The sequence below is a fragment of the Aethalodelphis obliquidens genome, unplaced genomic scaffold (genome assembly GCF_003676395.1).
Source record: "Aethalodelphis obliquidens isolate GAN/ISIS:26980383/991018 unplaced genomic scaffold, ASM367639v1 scaffold4, whole genome shotgun sequence".
Lineage (NCBI taxonomy): Eukaryota > Metazoa > Chordata > Mammalia > Artiodactyla > Delphinidae > Aethalodelphis > Aethalodelphis obliquidens.
The window spans coordinates 82,737,145-82,762,570 of NW_020837948.1; the positions used below are offsets into that span (position 1 = coordinate 82,737,145).

A 25,426-nucleotide genomic window follows, 5' to 3' on the forward strand; every position below is an offset into this window, starting at 1 on the left:
CATAATCTATCTTTTATATGCTGGACCTTAACCTCTTTTTTTCCAGCTAATTTGGGCATAGGAATACCGCTTCTGGCCAGTAACTTTATCAGCCCCGGTATGACTGTCCATCTGCAAAGTGAAAATGGAGTCCTGGGTTTGGTAAGATAGAAATTGAAGTTTTATTTATTCAATCTTGATGGAGAATGAGGTATTTTATATAGTGAAATCTTCTTATAACTGAGAGTTGTTACCTTAAAGTTCCCAATCTTGTTTTTCTTTCTTTTTATCCTCATAATAAAATATTTAACTTTTCCCATAACATGGTGGTACTTGTGAGCACGTCGTGTTGTGTTTTTTGGAGTAGATGGTGGTTTCCTGACTATGAGCTTTCCGACTGCTCCTCCTTTGTCCCTGTATGAGCTTCCATCTCCCCTATTGCATCTGCTTCAGAGATCTCACACCATCCTATTTAGGTAGTTACTTTTAACCTTTGTGTGATTGAACAAGATAATGAAGGTCATTAACAATTCTACATTAAATAAAAATCAGTAAGTCTCAGCATGAGAAACTGAAGAGTAACATTTCTACTTTAGGACAGGACATTTTTTGACAGTTGATTAATTCAAGAACTTCTCCTCATGTAATACTCGTTTTGAGGCCAAGTTGTTCAAAAGGGTAGAATTTTCCCTTCCTCAAGATTAACCTTCCAGATGGGCTCAATATTCTCATAGAATTTGGCCATTCTCTTTATTCAATATTATAATAAAATTAAGAAATACTTAAGCTTCCTGGGTAACATTTTTTATTTGCTTATTAATTATGGCAGAGATTACTTATAGTCTGACAATTTATAATATTCCTAATCTTTTATTGTTTTTCAGTAGCTCTTAACTGTTAATGCAGTACAAATTGTACATATGGAACATGTATATCCAGTATTTAAAATATAAATAATGGTCATGAGAGTGTAGTTGATACTGGTTGAGGCAATAATTGTGATCACTTTCAGAAACACAAAAATGATGTGAGTCTGGATAAAAGCAGATTCATATTGCAGTCAAAGACTTAAATTTTTAAGGTACCTTAAAGATTATCTAGAGTGACCAATTCCCTCATTTTGAAGACAAGGGAAATAAGTCAATATGAATTACCCATGGTCACTGTTTAAAGAAAAATTTACACAGGTCTAAAACATTAGTTGCCATTTCAATTTATTCAAAGAATAAATTTTTGGTCCCTTTTTTTGAAAGTATGTTAAAATTTCACAGCCAATATTTCCTCATTCTTGGCTCTAATTTAGACCTTTTCTTTTCCCTTTTTCCATTTCCTCCCTTTTCGTTTAATAAATGTTATGTTATGAAACTACTCCAGGTAATTAGAGATGGTTTATAAGAATACATAGAAAATTAAAAATCAAAAACTTAGTGAGAATTACCAGGCAAAAAGAAAATAAAGGTATCAAAACTTAGATGGACTGAGAGATAAGGTTAGAACTCCAAATCCGAGCCTTTAGGTGCTACATACCAAAAAGCTGAAACTGCTTCTCCAGACCCTTATAGCCAAATAAGGCAGCCATTTAGTTTGTATTCATTGATATACTACCAGGAGGATTTCTGAATAACATCGGCTGCATAGTAGGTACTAAATAATTACTTTTTTATTGACCTGTGTTTCCAACAGCTTAACATTTCTTTCAGACTTTGGTAGTTTTAAGAAAATATTTTTCACTTACCCAAGCACAGTTTTTAGCATAGAAAAGACAAATCAACGTGGAAAACAGAGCCACGAAAACACTGGGATTATTTTGAAAAGGTTCACCTCAAGTCTTTTGATGATTTCCTAGGGTTTTAAGCAAAGTTACTTCTATTTCAGTTTTAGTGTGTGATTCAGTGAGAAGCTTCTTTTCCTAATTGAACATGTGCTTTATTTGACAGGGTCCTTACCCATTAAAAAATGAAGTTGATGCAGATCTAATCAATGCAGGTAAACTCACTCATTACATGTTTTTCCAGCCTTCTCCTTTGCTATTAATTTAGTTCTCTGCCAAGTAATAGCAAAGAGTTGGGCTTGTTTCTTTGTCTTTTCCTGGAGAGTATGCCACTGTATTTTTCATGGAGGAAGCGAGAGAGAAGCCTTCCTAGTGCCCTCTTGGTCTGGATTGCCTGTCAGAGGTCTCCCCTATTTAGGGCAGAGTAAGATAAAGGAGAAATTGCAGGAGGGGCTACATATAATGGTAGGAGCTTTGGTGGGTCAATCAGTCAGTGTCCTGAGAGCACTCTCAGGTGGGGTAACGAGGAGAATTAAAGGAAGGGACAGTTTACAAGGGTGCAGACAAGATTAAGGGAAACCAGAAAGGATGCTGAAGCACCACAGGGAGTCCTTATCACTCCTAGGCCTTAAGGGGCAGCTGTGGGAGAGGGCCACCTAACAGGAAGCAGGGTCTTTGTAGAGGAACACGACCATCTTGCAGAAACCTGGGTGAGGGTGAGAATGGAGGTCTTTTCTGCTGGGTCTCCTGCTTGTGCCTCCCATTGGCCAATCCCAGGTTGAAATAGGTCTGCTTTCTCATGATGAGAAGGTGGGGAGTGGATCCGTAGTGGCCAAAACCAAGATCTGGTGCACTGAGGTTTTTGTTGTGGTTGATAATTTCTGTCCTCTAGTCGACATCAGAGTTAGGAGAGCATCCTTCAAAGGTTCAAGGGTGCTTAAGGATGTACTCTGCCACTCAGTGCAACCCAGTGATGTAAGTAATAAATACAGAGTTTCTTTGTACTGGAGACTCTAGCCTGTCTTCTCCTTTATTCCTGCATTCATATGCTTTGCCTTTTATTATTAGCCTTTTATTTGACTGGGACATAGGGTCACATGTAGCAGCAGCCTAGAGGAGGAAAAACAGGTCAGACCTTTTGCCCATGCTTGAGGCAGCACTGCCACCATGTTAGGGCTAAAGATTATCCTTAGAATGGGGCTGTCCATAAGAAGCTAATTTTTATATTCTAGCATGTTTTTCTTTACTGTTCTTCTACTCCTGTTCACTCTACCCCCGCAAAAGTATTATTGTTACTTCATGTTCAGAAACAGGTGTGTGTAAATTTCAGAAGAGAAGTAAGAGCTGAACATAAAGGCCAGCTGCCAAGTAGAACTGATGTTTGATGCTTAGGATTTTTGAAAGTAAAACAGCTTCTGGTTGAATAGTTGAGTTAGTTAACACGACTCAACTCTGAAAGGCCCACTGTGGTAAAGCAATGACATTTAACCAAGGCTGTAATTTAATTGTACTGTACCCTTTAGCAATAGCTCGTTGATCTGTGAAAATATTTGCTGCTTGGTTTAATTAATTAATGTTAGTGAGTTATTTGCAAAATGAATAACTCCATTTTCCAAATATCAGGCTTGAGCTCATAAAACCCACTTTCTTTGGAAAAGTAGTTAATCTTTTCAGTGACATCATTGGACAGCAGGCGTTTCTGATTCCACTGAGCTTTAGCTCTATCCTGATGAAGCCACCAGTTTTAGATGTCAACTTCTGAGATATCACGTATAATCGTAAACTACTTTGTAAAACAAGAATTCATTGCTTTGGGGAAGCCAGGCTGCAGAATAGTTTAATAATATCCTATCATTTTCATCAAAGTCCTGTTTGGAATTTATGATGCTTTTGACTTTGGAACTAAGTTAGGGAGGAAATACTTTGAACTTGAGAACCCAGAATATAAATTGGTGGTTCCGCAATTCCCCAAGTTTGGAAATTACCAGGAAGATCAGCCCATTGTTTGTGTTAATTTGATACGATTTCTATAGAAATCCCTTGGAAGGAATATAAAGAGTTATGTTTCTGGGCATAATCAGTGTATTAAAATTTTAAAATAATAATACAGCTATTTCTAAGGATCCCTTTTTCTAAATAATAATTTCATATGGTTATATAACAATGAATGACCACTTGTATAGTACTACATAGTTTACAGCATACTTTTTTCAAATATATTAAATCATTTGAACCTCAAGTGAAAACTTGTTGTACAGATTGGGAAATCAAGCCCAGAAAAGTGACGTGATGTTCTCAAGATCACGTTGCTAGGGACTGGACTAACACAGGGTCTCCTGCTCCTGGCCCCTGGCCTTTTCTGCACGTTGAGCTCTATCCACTGATAACCTGAGTTTTACAGAGGTGCATAAGGCAGTGCTTAGAACATTTCCAAGGTCCCAGGAAGATTTGCAGTATCCCAATGGAATTGTGAAATTTCTAATAAATCTCACGTTAGCTTTCATATTAATGTGCATTTTGCATTCTTTCCTATTTCTTAATATTATTTTCTTTAATATCAAAATAATGTTTTAAATGACTTCCTTTTGATTAAAACTACTTAGAAAGAACCACCGTGTTAATCTCACAGCTTTTGAATATCCGTGGTTCCTGCCATGTACCTCTAGAGCAATGGTTTTCTGTGGGAAAGAGGGGTGATTCCTCTCCCCTGGGGACATTTGACCATGTCTGGAGATAGTTTTGATTGCCAGTGTTACTGGCGTTTAGTGGGTAGAGGCCAGGGATGCTGTTAAATGTCCTACAATAACCAGAACATTTATCCAGCTCCCAGCATCAGTAGTGCCTGCTCTAGAGGTCTGTGTGCCACATCTGAAGAATCACAGGCCTGAACATTAAAGTTCAAATAGTATGGCATTCAAGATCTATCTAATGGTTGTGACTGACCTTTTCAAATTTATCTTTCTCTACGCCCTACAAGGTCTTCTGAGTCCACCCATACTGAACTGCTGGATCTTTTCTGACCATGACTCGTGCTTTCCTTCCTCCATGACTTTGCTCTTGCTGTGCCTTTCATTTTTTGTTTTGTTCTATCCCTTCCTTTTTTATCCCCATCTCTTTATTGGTAATGTCCTATTGAAATGCATTATACCTATCCTTGAAATCCCAGTTCATTTGTCCTCTCCAGATCCTTCTGTGGCTCAGAAGTGCTCCTCCTTCGAACCCACAACACATCTAGTGTCTCATAAGCATACCACATTTTGCCTTGTAATTATTTGTGTATATTCATCTCTCTTGCTGGGTATGATGTTCCTTTTTCTTGGGGCAGTGGTTCTCAAAGTGTGGTCCCCAGAGCCACAGCATTAGCATCCCCATCACTGGGGACTTGTTAGCGATGGAAATTCTCAGACTCTAGGGAGTTGAGCTCAGCAGTCTGCATTTTTATAAGCCCTCCATGTGATTCTGATGGCTGTTAAAGTTTGAGAACCATTCGTTTAGGGCATCTGCATTTTGTGTGTAACATTCTTCAAGGCACAGAGTAGACATTTACTTGATAATTGAGTGAATGACATGTTACATCATGAGCCAAAGGACTCAAAACTATGAAATTGAATGACTCTATTGCCTGAATATCATTAGAGGATAGAGACATACACAGAGCAAATTTGGAGGAGACAGAAATCAATTAGGAAAAATCAAATAAGAAAGACCCTTTTCTTTAAGATATTGATTGTGTTATTGATTATAATTGTTTCTTGACTAAATTTGGATGTTGCATTTGAAAAGCATGGATTCAACTTTAGCATACCTTTTTTTGTTTAGATTTTGGGTATTAAAAATGATGAAAATTAACTTTGCTTCCAAAGAATGTATTTATAAGATGCCAGAATGTGTTAGCAGGGGCCTGAGAATAACTTTGTTTCATAAGAATTCTTTTCTGGGCTCTTTTATAAAGCCATCCTTCATAAATCACATGGGGAGAGCTGAAGCTCTCTGCATTGATCTCAAAGTTTCCTATAAAGTGGTAAATAATGCCTTCTATGTACTACCAGCTGGTTGAGACGGCCTTTTGGAAGTCATTGTGATTTATCACATAGAGAACAAAGAATGGAGAATTTTGTGTTTCTCTGCATTTTCAGCCTGCAAGTTCTTCCTTGCCTCTCCACCTCACAGGATTGGTGAGGAACTGTATTTGCTGGACGTGAAAGTTGTGTTAGGATAAGGTTTAGTTGTATTACACTTGTCCTGAAACCTGGAATTCACGGGCTGGTGTATAACCCCACCATAAAAGTGAATTGCTTGCCCCTGTAGCATTTATCCCTAAAGGGGTGATGGCACTGTCTTTTCCACAAGCAGGTTTGCAGTGAGGAATAATAGCAATGACAATAATAAAAGTAATGTTTACAGAGTCCTTTCTCTATGCCAGGTACTAGAGTTAAAGACTTCACATGTACCATTTCATTTAATTCTTCAAATATCATGTGCTGTCTAAAAGCCAGCCCCTACTAACCGCACCAGAAAGTATTTTCCAAAGCTTTTCAGCTTTGTGGTCCTTTAAAAGATGTGAAAATGTTTCCTTTGTTTAGAATCAAACTTTTTTGGCCAATAAATAATTCAGCATGATATAAATAGTCTTACCCTTGCTTTACAGTTGAGCTCAAATGGAGCAGGATACTGGTGGAGAAGTTAGCTCTCAGGGAAGACTTGAGAAGTTGAGGTTATAGCTGTTGTTGCACAGCTGAGCACGATCAGATCGGTCTGGTCCTGTTGTGTCCAAGAGCTTCTCTCTGTTCTAATCTTGGAATCGCTTTTCTTCCCCTTCTTTTTGTCTGCCCTGTCACACTGGGGCCATGGCATGAGGTGTTATCAGACAGTTGACTTACCTTTGGCAAAGTGGCACGTGAGCACTTTTCTACTGAGACCAGAAGCTTCTCCTAGGCTCCTAAAGCTCCTGCACAGACAGGTCACATGAAAAAAGCAGCTCAAGTTTGAGTCAGGTGATATTATAGGTTGTGTGGGGACTGGATGACCTGGAAGAACTTTTCCAGTTCTGGACTTTTATTATGAGATGTAAGTTTTGTGAGAGGTCCTTCCAAGAGGACCTTCTTTGGTTTTAATAGAAACATAGGAGCAAGGGAAGAAAAATGAAGCAGAGAGAGAGAGAGATGGAAGAAGAGATTCAGTCCCAGTGATGTTAAGGAATTAGGTGGGACCTTTCTTTCTAGGTTATTTATTGAATTTTAAGAAATATCTGAGGAGCATCTCCTGTGTCACTCCCTTCAAGTTGTATTCCTTCATGTCTGTTCCACAATATCCTTGCTCTAGTGACTTACAGTAGCATGGGTTTTGACAGGTGCATCCCAGCAACTCCTTTCCTCCTCACTCCTATTAGCATTTAACAGGGGCTTGTGAAGGGACTGAGTCTGGTGAGAGGCGGGGATGCTTATGTAATAATAGGCAGTAGAGGGGTGCATTGTCTGTAGAGAATTTCAAAACAATAATAAAATTAAAAGTTGGGGTGCTTTTTATTATCACCATGCAAGGGCAAATGTGAACAATGTTAGTGACAAGATGCTCTTCTTCATAGGTGAACAGTTCCCACTGTATCTCCCATACCCCTGTTGCTGCCACATTTTGGTTAAGGGACCCTTAGTTCTGTAGGAAACAGAGAAGGTATAGACCTCTGTCTCCACCATGACTTCCACTCTTAGAAATCTAATAGCCTTTTCTTTCCTCTTTTTCTCCCGTGTGTGTGTGTTTGTGTGTGTGTGTCTGTGTAGGCAAGGAAACAGTTACTGTTCTTCCAGGAGCCTCTTATTTCTCCAGCGATGAATCATTTGCGATGATTAGAGGGTATGTAATAACGGAGCCCCTCATGTTTCACATGACGTTTAATGAGCTGAGTCATTCTCTGAGTCTGTTAGCAAGACTCTGAAACATAGACACCTCTCCCAGCCAGAAAATGATCATGGGCTTGTTTGGCTGCACCAAGATGTGAAATTATTCACATTGAATGTTGGCAGTTGGAACTTCCAGCCCGCTATTATCAAAGGAACCCTCAAAATGGAATATATATCTGTGCCAACTAAACTGAAGTAAACACTTTTAAGGCTCTGAGGATCCTAACATTTTCTACAAACTGTGTTTTCATTTTCTAGCTAGTGTTTGCTTTCAAATCTAGCCATATTCTCCCTCACTGAAGGAAACAAACTCACTGTGTACACCTGTTTTTAATTTGTTTTTGGAGACAGTATAGGCTATAATTTTTTAAAAAGAACTCTTAATGGTTATTTCTCTACATTAGCTTGAGCCAATCTATTTGGAAATCAGGTGTTGAGTGGAGGAGAGCAAATGTACTTTGGTGGGGGGGAGGTTAGAATTATTATTTTCATGGCTGGCAATCTCAAGCAAAAGGGACGTAAAGCTTGTGAAGTTTGCTTTATATTTCTTCTTTATCTTTCTCAGGGGACATGTCAATCTAACAATGCTAGGAGCCATGCAGGTTTCCAAATATGGTGACCTGGCTAACTGGATGATACCGGTAAGTAGACATGTTTTCTTCTGAATTATGCCTGGGTCAGAATAGTTATTCTTGAAGTATTAAGAAAAATCTTGTCAAATTGCTTTGAGTGCAGATATAATTGTTACAAAAATAAATATTTTGATATGTATTTCTTATTTCAATCAAATTCTAATAAAGGAAATACTGAAAATATTTAGCCTTGCCAGTTTACTGTGTAGTTGGGACTAAAAATAGGTAATATCAGGGTCAAAGCATAATTTTCCATGGAGGAATAGAAAACTGAGGAAGGTAAAAAAGAATGGGTTAATTATACTCTGATAAAAGTAAGAAATACAAATATTTATTATAACTCAGTTTTTATAACTAGAAAGTACAATTAAGTTCATTAATTTTATGTTAATTCTATTATTTTCTTATTCACAGTGATTAAAATCCTCTCTTGATTAGTCACGTGACCCCATGAGTAATCAATCACATTTTCTTCTATTATGGAATACAAAACCTGTGATGTTTAAACATGCTTGTGAAATGCAAACAGTTTTCATTTACTAATGACTTAGATCAAGGAAGAAGCCTCTTGGAATTAGCTTTGGAAAAAGGACTGTAATCAGTTGATTTATGAGTGTGGTTCTTTACATTCCTGATTGGTGCTTCCTGATGTGTGTATGGAAACAACAATGAATGTGTGTCTATGATTATGAGCTCATTTTGGCTGGTAGCTCAGGTTACTCTTTTTTTTTTTTTTTTTTGCGGTACGCAGGCCTCTCACTGTTGTGAACTCTCCCGTTGCGGAGCACAGGCTCCGGACGCGCAGGCTCAGTGGCCATGGCTCACAGGCCTAGCCGCTCTGCGGCATGTGGGATCTTCCCGGACGGCGGCACGAACCCGCGTCCCCTGCGTCGGCAGGCGGACTCTCAACCACTGCGCCACCAGGGGAGCCCTCAGGTTACTCTTTTAATGTGTGTGTTTAAGGATTTCTGCGTGTTTCTCTGAATTATCAGTTAGAAGGAATTTAAGTAACTGAGGCTGATGTTCTATGATGAGAGTTTTTTGTTTTTTGAAATTTCTTAGATTTTTCTCTACTCATTTTTTGAGGAAGGTGGATTAATATAGTTTATAACAATGTTAGAGATTATGTTAGTTTAGCTTTTTTGATCTATGATCTCCCAAAACATTATTTTAAACTTTCAATTGTTATTATAACCTGGTTCTCAAACGTGGTTGCATATTGGAAGCACCTGGGAATTTTTAAAAATGGTGATACCTCGGTGCCCCCCCTTAATGATCCCAATTTAATTAATCTGAGATATAGCCTGGGAATTGGGCATTTTAAAAGCAATCCTAGGTGATTACAACATGTAACCAAGTTTGAGAACCGAGTTTGCGTGTATTAAAGAATGATCATCAGGGACTTCCCTGGTGACGCAGTGGTTAAGAATCCGCCTGCCAATGCAGGGGACACGGGTTCGAGCCCTGGTCTGGGAAGATCCCACATGCTGCGGAGCGGCTGGGCTCGTGAGCCATGGCTGCTGAGCCTGCGCGTCTGGAGCCGTGCTCCGCAATGGGAGAGGCCACAACGGTGAGAGGCCCGTGTACCGCAAAAAACGAAAAAATGTTCATCATCCTAAATCAGCCATAGCTATAAGAGTTGGCAGCTTTTGGAGGCTTCAAAGAAATCAGAGAGGGTCTCCTGAGCATTGTATAGTAAGTCAGATTGATACTTTATAGGAATGTTTATTTGTGTAGAAAGAATGCATTTCTTTTTTCAAATTGTAGAAAAAGGCTATAGGAGGTAGTAGAAGGAGGATAGAAAAGCAAGCCCTGGGTTTTAGCCCTGACTCTACCAGTAATCAACGTGTGACCTTGAACATGTCACTTAAGCTCTTTGGGTTAAAGCATCCTCATCTATAAAATGAAGATTTGAGAATAGATAATTTCAGGGGTCTCGTCTGGCTTTCACAGGTTAGCAGTTCAGAGCAAAGATCCTGTAGTGAGACAGACCTGGGTTGAAATCCAATTTTTGTCACTTACTAGCAGTGTAACTTGAGGCAGTTGCCATTTTTCCTCATCTGTAAAATGGGAATGATATAATAGTATCTAATTTATAGGACTATATAAAGGAATAAATGATATAATGCATACAGAGTATGTATCACAGAGCTTGACCCACAGCATATGCTAGATAAACAGGTTGTTATTATTTGATAAATTAAGAAGGAGAAGTTGGAGATGCCTGACAGAGAAGGGAATAGGATTGGTTACCATTAACAGAAACAACAGAGTTTTAAATAGAGTCTATTTCTCTGAGCTATTAGTGAGTTTTGAAATCAAATTTCACAGTGGTTCTAGGTGTGGAGCAGAAACGTGTCCAACACATTTTTGCTTTCGGGGAACTTGGGCATCTTTAACAAGTTAGTATATGATTTGTTTTTATTATGGTTTAGCACACAGTGAGGCTGGAAGCTGTCATAGTGAGAGTATGCATTATGTAGTTGTCATTTGTAGGAAAGATTTTCCAACATGTATCACAATTTTACATATCCTATGGAGATTCCTGTGAATGATTAAAACATCACTGTTAATTACTTTATAAATTTCTTAATACAATTTGGAGCTCATGAGTTTCCAAAGGACTGGATCTAGTGGGGCAGCGATAGGGAACTCTGGAGTTCTGAAGGGACATGGAGAAGAATTAAGCATAAAAAGTGTTCTTGTGTCTGGTTCCACTCTTTTGGTCATGGAAGTTGGTAGTGTCATTTCTGAATGAGCATTTTTGTTCTTTTAGTAACTGATAATCACTTCTTGGATTCTTTATATGTGACGCACAGTGTATATTTTGATTCCTTTGGATACAGGATAGCTTAAGAGTCAAGACTATGAGCTCTAGTTTGGAAGAGATCTGATTTGAATTTCTTCTCTACCGCTTACAAATTACACAATCTTTAGTACCTGTTTTTGTTAGGATTAAATGAGAAGAAAATGAAAAGTGAAGACCTCAAGCACTCCATAAATAGTGGCTATTATTTTTATCTTCTTCAATGCGCTATTGCTTAACTTTAAAGAGGGAGTATTTGCCTTAAAATACACTGGCATAAGCAAGACTATATTGTACAGTAACTAGTACAGCCTGTGTATCCAAAGTTCATATTCAAGCACCAAATCTGAAGACACATTTCTTGTTCTTATTCGTTATGGGTAAGATACAGCCTAGCCTCCTTATATAGTTTCAGTGAGTGATCTATGTCTATTTGCCCCAAAGATTTATGTTGATTTATAAAATTCAGATATATTTTTATTGCAGTGTCTGGTAGTCAAGGAGCTGAAAAGTTCAGTTTTATTGTATCATTTTTTACTTACTTTTATCTTTTTACTGAGTTTAATAATCTTTCAATGGTTGTAAAGCCTTGAGTTTCTGTGCATCATGGCATCCCCATGAATTATTACCATGTCAGATTATAATAAACATTAAGCTTTTAAGGCAGGCAAATGGTGTGGATGCTATTTGTCTTATCCTTTAATAGCTTCTTAGTATGCAGCATGGGTCCCATTTTCACAGAGTTTTGAAAATTCTGCCCCGAGCATCCAAAGAGAGAAAATGTGACGAAACAGTAGTTGGCTTCTTCGAGTTCTGTGATTATTGTGATGATGGTAGAACCCCAGGCAAGCTATGGAAATGTGGTAAGATGTGCAATCCGTTGACTCCATTCAGAGCTGCTCTGGCTTTCCTAATGTTTATTTTTGGGAAACAGCTGCCATAAATGATTGACTTGTGAAGGGAAGTTGATGTGTAGGATCAGCTATGGGAGCTGTTTTTTAAAAACATGCAACAGCCGCCTGCTGGGCAATGTGGCTGTATATGAGCAACATAGCAGCCAAGGGCCTCCTCCTTTTACGTGGGGAGAATTGAAATGAGAGATTCTTGGGGCAAAGGAAAATAGAATGTTTAGGTGTTTGTTTTTCCCTAATATTTTTCATTTCTTTGTGCATTTAGAAGATTAAATCCAAATCAATGTCTTATTCACGTATGCTTACATGTATGAGTACATAAAGTTAATTTGGTCTTCTATCTATGATGTCTGTTTTAAATAAGCTAACTCTCTCTCTAGTCTTCCTACTTGTACAGCTGGGGCTGGAGGTTGTGTTCAAGATTTAATCTAGTGATTTAGATCTGTCAGTTGTACTCCAAATATTAAATCTGTAGCTACAGATATAGAAATATAAAGATTATGGTATAGAAAAAGATATAAACATACAGATACAGATACGATTTTAACATATTGGTGTCTTGTCCATTTGGTCCCAACACTCCGGTAACCACAAACCATGGGTAAGGAGAAAGGATAGGTGGACAATATGTATGTGATGGTATGATGCTTTTACAGTTATTCAGTAGTGTTCTTTCTCTATCAATGTAATGTAGTGGAAAGTGTACAGAACTTGGAATTAGTAAATAGTGTTCTGTTACTTTCTGATGGTGTGGCAAATTATTTCACCTTAGTATACTCATCTGTAAAATGAGAATATTTAACTCATATGCTTGATCTGGGGATTAAGTTAGCTCATTCAGCAAATATTTATTAGGCATGTATTAAGGGCCATGCTATAAATTTCTCTCTAAGCACTGTATTAGTGACATTCTACAAATTTTTATTTTGTTTGTTTCATTGTCATTTTCTTCAGAATATTTTCTTATCTCCCTTGTGATATTTTTCCATGACCTACTGATTATTTAAAAGTATGTTATTTAATTTCCAAATATTTGGTGATTTTCCACAAAACTTTGTGCTAATTTCTAGTTTAATTCTCTTGAAGTCAGAGGACATACTTTATATGGTTTCCATCCTTTTAAGTTTGAGATGTATTTACAGCCTAGAATATAGTCTATCTTTGTGACTTTTCTATCTGCACTTGAAAAGAATGTGTATTCTGTTCTTGTTGACTAGAGTGTTCTATAACTGTCAATTAGGTCAAGTAGGTAGATGGTGTTGTTCAAGTCTTCCTATTAGTTATTGAGAGAAGAGCATTGACATCTTTAGCTATAATTGTGCATTTGTATATTTCTCCTTTCAGTTGTATCACTTTTTACTTCATATATTTTAGAGCTCCATTACTAGTTGCAGTAGTACAACTAGTTGTAGTAGTAGTACTTAAGATAGTTACGTTCTTTTAACAATTTGACCTCTTTTAAAAATTCTATCTCTCTAAAGCAAGTGGGCTTAATTGCCCCGCAGCATGTGGGATCTTAGTTCCCCGACCAGGGATCGAACCCATGTCCCCTGCATTGGAAGACAGATTCTTAACCACTGGACCACCAGGGAAGTCCTGACTTATTTTCTTATATATATATATATTTTTAGTGGTTCTTCCAGGTTTTACAATACACATCTTTTATTTATCACAGTCTACTTCAAGTTATATCACTTTACATATAATAAAAGAACCATACAACTGTAAACTTATATTCTGTGCTCTTATCCTATTTGCTATTAATATTTAGTCATATGTTTTATTCTGCATGTATTACAAACCTGCAATACTTTATTATTTTTGCTCAAAACAGTCAACTCTCTTTTAAAGAGATTGAAAAATGAGAAAAATATTGCATATTTTACAAATATAATTTATATATATAAATTGTATATTTTATCTATTTTCCCAATATATTTGCCCTTTCCTTCACTCATCCTTTACATCAGTTCAGATTGCCATGTGATGTTATTTTCGTTCCGCTTGAAGGACATCCTTTGATGTTTCTTGTGGTGCAAGTCTTATAGCTGTCACTTAGATTGATTCTTTTGATATTTGCTTTTAAGCTTTTTCAGGTCAGTTGAGAGCAGCCTTTAGTTTCAGTCTAATTAGCCCCACTACTAATGCAGTTTCTTTCTGAGGATTCTACCTGATGCCCCATGGTTTCCCTCTGGTTAGGAGGAACGTGAATTATTCCCAGACCTGTGTGAGTTCTGGACATTTTTTGCCTAATACTTCCTAGCGGTTCTTCACCAGGCCTTGGATAATTTTTTCTTGTAATATACACACATCAGTACTCCACCAGCAACTTGAACTAACCTTTTGCAAATCTTCTGAGCTCTCTCTCTGTACAGCAGCCACCTCTCTGTTATTTTGAGATCTGAAGTCATATTCTAGCTGGGCTCTCTGAGCACAAATGAGACAGCTGGATTTCTCCTGGATTCCCTTCCCTGCACCGCAGCCTGTAAACTCTAGACATTAGCCTGGAGCAACTGTAGGCCCACCTCACTGGCTTCCCTTTTCTCAGAGATCACAGTCCTGTACTGCCTGTTATCTAATGTCTGAAAGATGCTTTTTCCTTTGTTTTGTCTGATTTTGTAATTGTTTGATACTACTAATAATATTTTTGAACTTAGGTTCCTATTTCTTGGATGATTTTTCTAGTAAAAATCCCTAGTAGGAGAATATCAATTTTTTAAGGTTTTTGATACATATTGAGTTGCTGTCAAAAAAATTATCCCATTTGCACTCACACTGTTTCCATTCTATCACCAACACTGGTATCTGCTTTTTTTCTATTCTGTTATTCTAGTCTGTTATTTTGCATTTCTTTAAAAACTGCCATCTGGGACTGTTTAAAGAGCAGGCAGTGCCTTATTCTTCTGGAGGGGCACTGAATCCTCTTCTCTTTTGTTCTGAAGGTCTTCCTTTTGGCTTTTTAGCATTATCTCTTATTAAATATTGTTTCCAGTACTGCTGTCTTTGGTCTTTTTTTTTTTTGGCTACGCTGGGTCTTCGTTGCAGCGTGTGGGCTCTTCCTTGTGGGCTTCTCTCTAGCTGTGGCGCACGGGCCTAGTTGCCCCGTGGCATGTGGGATCTTAGTTCCCTGACCAGGGATTGAACCCGCATCGTCTGCATTGGAGGGCAGATTCTTAACCACTGGGCCAGCAGGAAGTCCCTATCTTTGGTCATTTTCAAAAGCAGCATTTATGGTGACTATTCTCTGTTAGGGAATGTGTCTTAAGAGACCAGCTGTAACAAGCAAGCGTGTGTGTGTGTGTGTGTGTGTGTGTGTGTGTGTTTTGTTTCCGATATATTGAACAAGTTCTACATGTGGGATGAAATCAAAACACAACATTTTTTATCTCCTGTGGTGCCTTTAACTTCATTCAGTTAGGGAAGCTTTCCCTCTGCATGAGCTCAGTCTCAGATAATAAACTGTCAGTGGGTCACTTTAATTCACAAACTCAGTCTTGAGTGTAGAATTAAAGGATCCAGTCCAAACTAGTGGACATTGCTTCAATTTGAATTCAAAAGCAATGCATCTCCTTTCACTACTGTTTCCCAGCTATAGGCAGCACAGACTGCCTACATTTGGGGAAGGTTGCTTGGTGTTCTTTTGCTTTTTCTCTCCACTCACTCCTCCACCAGCTCAGTTTGGCACCACAAGGTCAAAATTCAGGAGAATGGGAAGTGAGGAAGTAGGGCAGGAAAGTTCTTACATGGCTGGTGACTGGTAATGTTACAAGCTGCCTCCATGCTCTCTGGTCCTTTCAGATGTTTAAGGGACATAGATTCTCACTGATAGGACCCTCTCTTCCTTCCAGAGCATCTTGCTGAGAAAATATTAAAGCATCTTCATGCTGGCCTTCTCCCACATGGCCCACATCTGGGAAGCATCCACACATTTCTTGTTCCGCCTGCAGTAGTAATGTAGGTATTTCCCCAGAATGATTACTTCTGCTTTCCAAGGTAGAAGTCAGACACGCCATTCCCTAGTTGCATCCTGGCTTTTCTCCGGAGGGTAGAATGCTCTCCCGTTGTCATCCAGGCTCTGTGAGATGTCGATTTAGGGGTAGGCATGCAGTTAACCCCTCTTTTTGGTTGCTGGGGCAGAGAGGGTAGGATCACAGCCCACTTTTCTTTTATACAGAATCCTCTGCTATGGCCCATACTCTGCTCCTTGATCTTGTCAGTGGACCCCAAAATCTTAGAACTTGTTTTTGACCATTTTCTCTGAAAATTCTGTTTCTGAACATGTCTCACATGCTGGTATTTCATAGTGGTCACATTTGAACATCAGTCAAAAGCAGGACCAAAAAAGTCCCAATCTAACATTCAGTTACTGCCGCTTTGGCTTGTGGGTCTGCTGTTTCCTTGCTGCCGTTATTACTTTTCCCTTGTAAGCTCATATTCAGCTAAGCCTCCGTATATGCTGGGATATCTTCTACCTATGGTTCCTGTACATCAGGGCGATCCCCCTAGCTTATTCTGTTCCCAGTTGCCCTGGATGGAATAGAGGACCATGGAAGAACCTAGCCAAGCTCTACTCCTTCTTCCAGTGAATAAAAACTGCACTGAGCCAATGGAGAGACCTTTACCTCCTGTGCCAGTTAGAGACCCATTTAATGCTTGCAGAATTTGTGAGAGCAAAGAATGATTTATTTTTGTACTGCAGTTTAATAAATGAGCATACACTTTAAAAAAAGACAACATAGTATTAGTGAAATTTATGAATTTAGGGTGTTATTAGGAATATAAGCTGTTTATTATTGTTCTTTACTTGGAAACTATATTTGGCTATCCAAAAATACTTTAATCTATGACTGTCTGGAAAACATTATGTTGAAAACTACTCCTTAGTTTTATTATTCACATCCAATATTTTTCAGACTAGAAGTATTTATTGACTAACATGTTGACATATTAATTTTATAAGGAAAATTCCTCTTACTTGGAGGGTCCTGTTGACGATTAAAAGTTGTGATTAAGGTTTAAAAGCCACAGCTAAATTATAAATCTAATATTTTTACGAGAAGGGAGCTAAGAGCTCTTAATTAAGCACATGCCATTAGCCAGGTACTATTTGGATATTTATTGTCACTTAATCCTTATAACTCTGAGTTAAATATAACGATCCCTGTTATTATAGATGAAGAGATTCAAGCCAGGAGAGTTAACTATTCCAGTTTACCTATGTAGCAAATTATGAAATGGGGATTTAATCACAGTATCCTGCTTTTATGTACTTTGCATTCTGCCGCAAGGTTTTTTTGGGATGTATTTAATTAATGCCTTTTGTGATGGAGGCAAAACTACCTGAAAAATAAATAAATATATTTATAACATTTCTATAAACTTGATAAAGTATTGTTTCACTGTGTGGGGTAGAAGCTATTGCAGTTGGAATGATACATGCGGTACGTGTAATACTAGTACAAGCTTCAGGCTTTGGAAGGCACTGGGTTGACCATTTGCATTTTCTTTCTTCCGCATCTTACCTTTTTAAGCCCTCACTCGAATTCTAAAGTCCCCACTGCCTAATCACATGTAATTAACATTAATCTCATGTATGAAGTATTTTATCCATTATCTACCCATTTTGTTTTTTATAGTCTACCAGTTGAAGAGTTCTTTGAAAGAGTTCATGTCCTCTACGAGGATTTTTATAATTTTAGCTTTCAGTATTTCTTAAATGGGAAACATTGAGACATAACTATAGAAATATGGGAATCAATGAAAAGGGGAATCCTAAATAGAGGTTAAAAGAAAAGATTAAAATTAAGATCAGGAAGGAACGATAGCAAATTCATTAGCAAGTCAGCTCACTCAGCCTAGGTCCCCACCAAAGGGACGTGAGAATATGAAATAGATTTTTCTTTTTGGAATATCTCAATTTTCAGTGATCTTGAAGAGATTTTGTCTTTTGATTGTTGTCTGGGTTTGTTTTTTGCTCTGAAGGAAAGGAAATATTTTCCTCCTTGGGGTTGCATATGATGCATTTGTGAACAGCTGCTTAGTTCTAAGAACTTTGACTGTTCACTGGAACTCAGATGTATTTAAGCCAGACACTGAAACAAAGGTGAGCTAGACATCTGATTGGTTCCAGGCCATGATGCTACTTGGCTTCCTGGCGGCTCTGTGAGAACTTGATCATACTCTCCACCTCCTCTGGTATTGGAAGGCAGACTTCTATGCATGAAATGCGAGTTTGGTCCTTTTTATTAAAATCAGTCTCCTCTCTCTCTCTCTCCTTTCTCCTTCTATTTATAGAGAATGAACAATGAGTGGGTTTGATATTTTCAATTATCTCTTTGGCTAATAATGTATTTGTATGACTGCAGCAGTATGTATTTGTATGAGCCCCTCTCATTAAAGAGCCCACTTAATAGAAGGGGAGGAAACATTAAAAATGATAGTTGAGGTCTCCTTAGAAAACCATTACTAGTAATATCATAAATAATGGTGCTTCTGATATGACTTAGCAGGGAACGAAGCCAAAGGGCTGAAAAAAATGTGACCCTGCAGCTAAAGGCTAATGAATTTTTTTTAATGCATTTTTTAAAGGAATTTTTTCTTTTTCTAAAAAAGTAAATTAATTAATTATTTTTTGGCTGTGTTGGGTTCTCGTTGCTGTGTACAGGGCTTTCTCTAGTTGCGTCGAGCGGGGGCTACTCTTCGTTGTGGTGCACAGGCTTCTCATTGTGGTGGCTTCTCTTGTTGTGGAGCACAGGCTCTAGGCACGCAGGCTCAGTAGTTGTGGCACATGGGCTCAGTAGTTGTGGCTCTTGGCCTCTAGAGCGCAGGCTCAATAGTTGTGGCGCACGGGCTTAATTGCTCCGCGGCATGTGGGATCTTCCCGGACCAGGGCTCGAACCCGTGTCCCCTGCATTGGCAGGTGGATTCTTAACCACTGTGCCACTGGGGAAGCCCAAGGGTAATGAATCTTGAAGAGTAAATGTTATTAAGTGACTGAATTGAGCATTTCCAGTTGGTGAAAGCTTTATTTCTTACTTTACTCCTTTGGTTTAGGGACAGTTTTTGATCAGCACTTTTATAGTCAAAAAATGTTTTATTAGGGAAAATGTCAAATATGTATAAAGATAGAAGAGTAAAATGCATATGTCCAGCTTAGGCAGTTATCCATTCATGGCCAGTCGTGTTTCATGTATACTCCTAGTCACTTTCCCCCTCTCCAGATTATTTTAAGGCAAATCCCATACATCATATCATCCTATCCATAAATATTTTACATTATCTCTGAAAGTTAAAGATTCCTTTTATAAACCACAATTGTGTTATTCCATTAACAGTAAGGAATTTAGGGGCTTCTCTGGTGGCGCAGTGGTTGAGAGTCCGCCTGCCGATGCAGGGGACACGGGTTCGTGCCCCGGTCCGGGAGGATCCCACATGCCACAGAGCGGCTAGGCCGGTGAGCCATGGCCGCTGGGCTAAGGAATTTAGGATACAGTTCCTTAATGTCATCTACCCATACAGCACCCTCCTTCTACTGATGGAGAACCTGAATTCAAAGAAATGAAGTGGCTTGACTCAGGTCACAAAACTAGTTAGTAGCTAAGCCAATACTGGAACTCATCACTCCCGTCTCATAGTCTTACAGGGATGCTATATGAGGAAGAGTTTGCTTTTGAAATATAAAATCCCATATTAAAAAACCTTCCATTTTTCTCCAAGTACACTTAGAAGCAACTCTGGGTCTCTATGAAGGCACTTAACCTTCTAGACCTCAGCTTTTTATTTTTAAAATTGGATGAATGGGATAGGTTTTATTTAACAAAATTTATTAGGTCCCCACCCCTCCTTTTGTATTAGGCACTGTGGGTAGAGCAGTGAGCAAACCTGATACAGTTCTCCTCTTTATGAAGAATCTTATTTCTGGAGTGGATATGATAAAATGGTGAGAGATGGTACTGTGTGAAACCTTGTGGACTAAACATTAAATATGCTGATTTAGGAAGAACTGATAGGTTTACAATAGTGAAGTCTCCTTGTCCGAGGAATATGGTATACTTAGTCATTATTTAGGTCTTCCTTTATCTCCTGCATTATATTTATTCCTAATTATTTTCAAGTGTTTGTCAATATTTTGAGCTGGATATTCCATTTCAATTTCTAAGTGGTCATTGCTAATATAAAGGTAAACTATTGGTTATTGTATACTTAGCTTGTATCTATTTTATTAAATTCTTTTATTTGCTATCATAATTCTTTTAGAATTCTCTTATTCTACACAATTTTTTTATCTGAAAATAATAATAATTTTTCTTTTCTAAGATGCATGCCACTTAGTTTATTTTCTTTACTTAACATAATATCCAAAACCAATATGAGTGAGTGGTAGTGATTGAGGACTTTCTTGATTTTGATGAGAATTCATTTAGAATTCTAACTTTTAATATTATTCTTGCTGTTTGTATTGTTTTTGATCTAGAAGTTTCCTTTTGCTTATAGTTCTTAAACTTAATGGCTGTTGAATTTTATCCAATGTGTTTTTTAATCTGTTGATTTAATCACACAGTTCTTTACCTTTAATTTGTTAATGTCATTTTAAAATTGATAGATGTTGAATCATTGTTACTCTTTTAATACAGATCATCAGTTTTTAATAATCTGTAAGAAAATTTTTTGCTTATTGGTCACCTCAAATTTTGTGATATTTCTTGTGGCAATTTTGTTAATATGTATTTTGCTAGAAAGCATTCATTTCTTTTGGATTTTCAAATTTATTGGTCCAAAATAACATGTAATATTTTTATATAATTTCTTTAATATCTTCAAAAACATATCTACTTTTTATTCCTAATTCTGTAGATGTTCATTTTTTCTCTTCTCTTTTAATTAGGCTTAGAAGAAATCTGTCTTGTTAATCATTTTTTAATTAATCAAGTTTACTTTAAGAAATATATATATTTGTTAATTTTATCCTTTTCATTATTTAACTTGTTTTATTTTATACTAGTTTCTAGATTTACAAATTGAGTGCTTACTTAATTTTCAATCTTTCTCTTTTAATGATAAAACCTCTTAAGGCTTTCTATTTTTGTAGTATAATTTTAATTGTATACCATAAATTTTGATGTAAAGTTTGTATTTTCATTAATTTCTAGGTAGTTTTTAATTTTAGCTTTTAATTTCATTTTTGATTCAATAATTTTTTAGGAGAATTTTTTGTTGTTCTTCAAAGGTTTGAGGGAGTTATTCTTTGTATTTTTGGAATTAATTAGGTTTTCTTCATGGCCAAGTACATGATTCATTTTTCTAAACTTTACATGGAAATAGGGCAATTTTATATTAAATTCGACTTATTGCTTGTTGTGGTCAAATCCTTTATTCATTAGTTCTTAGGGACAGTGTGTGGTTTAGTAGAAAGCAAATAAGAGTAGAATTTAAACGATCTGAATTCTAGTTTTAGCTTTGCTACTAACAAATTGTGATCCTCAACAAATTACTTTCTCTCCTTTGGTCTAATCCAGTGTGGGCCAAAAAAACTTGCTGTGATGAAGGAAATGTTCTGTATATACTATGGTAGCACTAGCAACATGTGGCTTTTGAGCACTTGAAATATGGCTAGTATGACTGAATAACTGAATTTTTAATCTTACTTAATTCAAATTTATATAGCCACATGTGGCTGGTCTACTTTATGGGACAGTGCAAGTATAATCTATTAAATCAAAGTCTTGGACTCAGTAAATCCTTAGGGAACCCAACTATAAAATTTTGTTTTAACGTTCAAGCTGTAGATTTATATATTTCTGAAGATGCTCTGATATATAGTGGGACATTTGAATGCTTAGAAAAATTAATAGTTGAGAGGTGGTAAAATTTCAAATTTTTCATACCCAGTTCAAGCTTCTAACATTAAATAATTGAGTCTTTGGTGATCCAAAGGTTTTGAAATACAGAAAGTTGTACTGAGGGTTAGCTTCTAAAACAACTCTAAGGGACTTACCAGATGGCACAGTGGTTAAGAATCCGCCTGCCAATGCAGGGGACATTGGTTCTAGCCCTGGTCCGGGAAGATCCCACATGCCGCAGAGCAGCTAAGCCCGTGCTCCACAACTACTGAGCCTGCGCTCTAGAGCCTGCGAGCCACAACTACTGAGCCTGTGTGCCACAACTACTGAAGCCCACGTGCCTAGAGCCCGTGCTCCACAAGAGAAGCCACTGCACTGAGAAGCCCACGCACTGAAATGAAGAGTAGCCCCTGCTCGCCACAACTAGAGAAAGCCCACGTGCAGCAACAAAGACCCAATGCAGCCAAAAATAAATAAGTAAAATAAAATAAATTTATTTTTAAAAATTAAAAAAAACCTCTAAGGTGAAAAATCACATTATTCAAATTACACTTAAGAGTGTGTTTTACTTCTTTGTTAAAGGTTGGGAAACCCATAAAATCTATTACATATTCTTTTCCTGTAGGGCATTAAATCAAAAAGAAATCAAAATTGAAATTATAAATTACCTAGAAATAAATGAAAATAAAACTTTATGTCAAAGCTTGTCAAATTTTATGTCAAACTTTATGTCAGATATAATTAAAATTAGACTCAGAAAAAAATTGAGAGCCAAAAATGCTTTTATTATTTGCAGATACTGTGCATTGACCCTTCTGGCTTACGTGCATTCCTTACCAGTGTAATGCATATGATGTGGCAATGTTTTTTGGGATTGTTTTTTTGGATTTTTTTTGCGATACGCGGGCCTCTCACTGTTGTGGCCTCTCCCGTTGCGGAGCACAGGCTCCGGACACGCAGGCTCAGTGGCCATGGCTCATGGGCCCAGCCGCTCCACGGCATGTGGGATCCTCCCGGACCGGGGCACGAACCCATGTCCCCTGCATCGGCAAATGTACTCTCAACCACTGCGCCACCAGGGCAATGTTAAAGGACTTCCATTATCTGATCATATTAGCGGTGGGATGTGTATTGGTAAGACCCTCAGGATCAGTGCTAAATTAGATCATGGTTATTGTTAAGAACCAGATAGATCAGCTGGCTTTTATTTGGAGGAGGTCATATGATATGACAACATGTATCTTTAAACCCTAGAGTTATCTTGGTAAATTCACATTACTAGAGGCATATGGGATTGAGACTGAATGAATATCAGTTTCCCATCTTATCCTCTTTCCAGACCTTCAGTGTCTAAATAGAATGCCAGGCAAAATCACTAGCATTTTACATTTAAGCTTTCTTTCTCCTTTCTTTTCCCTTCTTAGTCAGTATAGTGGAATTTTCTTAAGTAAAAGGCAGATAGAGTTTTTGAACTTTATTGTATGCAATAAAATTAACATTGCCCATTTTATCGTTTAGTAGCTCAAGTAGATCATTGGAATACTTGTAATAATTATTTATTGAGAATTAGAGAATAAGATATTCCATATATTTTTTCAGATTATCCAAATTTAGCTGTATAAGTACCAATTTCTAATTATAATTTTGGATGGAAAACCAGATTACCAGTCTTGTTACAGTCATGCATAAAAAGAGTAAATATGTTTTGCATGAAGACCTGGCACAGAGTCCTTTTTGTTTTTAATGCTAAATTCTACTTTTTTTTTAAAATTTTATTTATTTTTGGCTGTGTTGGGTCTTCGCTGCTGTGCACGGGTTTTCTCTAGTTGTGGCGACCGGGGGCTACTCTTCCTTGCGGTGCACGGGCTTCTCATTGAGGTGGCTTCTCTTGTTGCGGAGCACGGACTCTAGGTGCATCAGTAGTTGTGGCATTCAGGCTCAGTAGTAGTGGCTCACGGGCTCTAGAGCACAGGCTCAGTAGTTGTGGCACCTGGGCTTAGTAGCTCCGTGGCGTATGGGATCTTCCCAGACCAGAGACTGAACCGGTGTCCCCTGCGTTGGCAGGCGGATTCTTAACCACTGTGCCACCCAGGAAGTCCCAGAGTCCTTTGAGGCAGGCTCATAAGCTTTAACTCAAGTTCCTGAGATTTGACATGTTTTAGCCTCTCATCTGGTTTGCATATTTATGGATTATAGTTATAGCTTTGAACCTTAACAGTCTTCGATAAGGCAATTTCTGATTGGTGAATTGTTATTATGATTTGGGTCTTTTGTTTTTGGAAACACCACCTTCTGGTAGAGATCATGTACTTATTATCAGATAATAAAGGGCCAAAGAAGTGCACAGTAAAATGAAGAAAAATAAGCATATCATCTAAATAATCAGACCCTGAAAAACTAATCCACAAACAAACTAGCTCCCTTAAAAAATGCAACATTTTTCTTACTGCCAGGATGTTATGAAAAATAAACTTATTACTCAGCTAACATTTTCCATCCTGAATGTGACTTCTCATAATCATGTAGTTTTTAGGAAATTTAATTTGCCTAAATCATGGCTTTCAGGTTGGTGAAAGATAAATGGTTTGTTGATGAGCACATTTGGAAAGTTTTTAAATTTTAGTCCTAAAGGCTCCAACTGTATTTTTAGACTTTGTCTAAACTGAAACTACACAGGGCATCTCTAGGCTTGCTGTCTGTCTCTTAACTAAATTAATTAACACCATCCATCAGATTAGGAACAATAAGAAAGAAAAATAGTGCAATAAGTCCAACATAATGGACATTTTAAAATAGGAAGCGTCTTCTATGGTGATTCAATTACCTTTTTCTAGAAGTTAGGGAAAGACTTCAGTTCTTTTCTGATTTGTTCTTATAACTTCAGGTAATTTGTTTAACTTTTCATTGTTGTATTTTGTCTTTTGTGTAAGGGAAACGTAAATAATACCTACTTACTTTCTGTAAGTACTGTTTACGTAATGAGGAGTTATCTTCATAAAATTGTGTTTATTAAAAGAGGCTCAGCATGGAAAAAGTAAGCCATAACAAGAAAAATGAAATAGCAATAGTAAAAAGTAGAAATGGTAATTATATATCATAGAACAAAGGTCCAGTCCTAACTTTTTCAAACTTGGAATAATATGGTTGCAGAACATTGTTTTAAAAGGTCCTCATTACCATGTTTTAATTTTTTGAAAAAAGTGTTCTATCAGAAACCTAAGCTATCTAACATCAGAACAGGCTTCTCAAAATAATGATGACGTGGATGGCAAAGTTTATTGGGAAAAATAAAACACAGCAAAGGAAATCATTAACAAAATGAAAAGGCAACCTGCCAAATGGGAGGAATTATTTGCAAATCATGTGTCTGATAAGGGGCTAATATCCAAAATATATAAAGCACTCATATAATTCAATAGCAGAAAAACAATCTGATTTAAAAATGGACAGAAGGTATTAATAGACATTTTTCCAAAGAAAATATGCAGATGGCCAACAGGTACATGGACAGATGCTCAACATCATTAATCATTAGGGAAATGCAAATTATCCACATGAGTTATCACCTCACACCTGTTAAAATGGTTATTA

General features: G+C 37.4%; 1 protein-coding gene across 2 annotated transcripts in view; it reads left to right on the forward strand.

Moving 5' to 3' along the window:
• OXCT1 (3-oxoacid CoA-transferase 1) overlaps window positions 1–25,426 on the forward strand; it is a 143,206-nt gene that overhangs the window by 75,692 nt on the left and 42,088 nt on the right. For both annotated transcript variants that reach the window (XM_027101194.1, XM_027101195.1), the window contains exons 10-13: window positions 47–141; window positions 1,917–1,965; window positions 7,528–7,600; window positions 8,213–8,288. In XM_027101194.1, coding sequence (XP_026956995.1) covers window positions 47–141; window positions 1,917–1,965; window positions 7,528–7,600; window positions 8,213–8,288 — 293 coding nt within the window. The remainder of the gene's footprint in view (window positions 1–46; window positions 142–1,916; window positions 1,966–7,527; window positions 7,601–8,212; window positions 8,289–25,426) is intronic.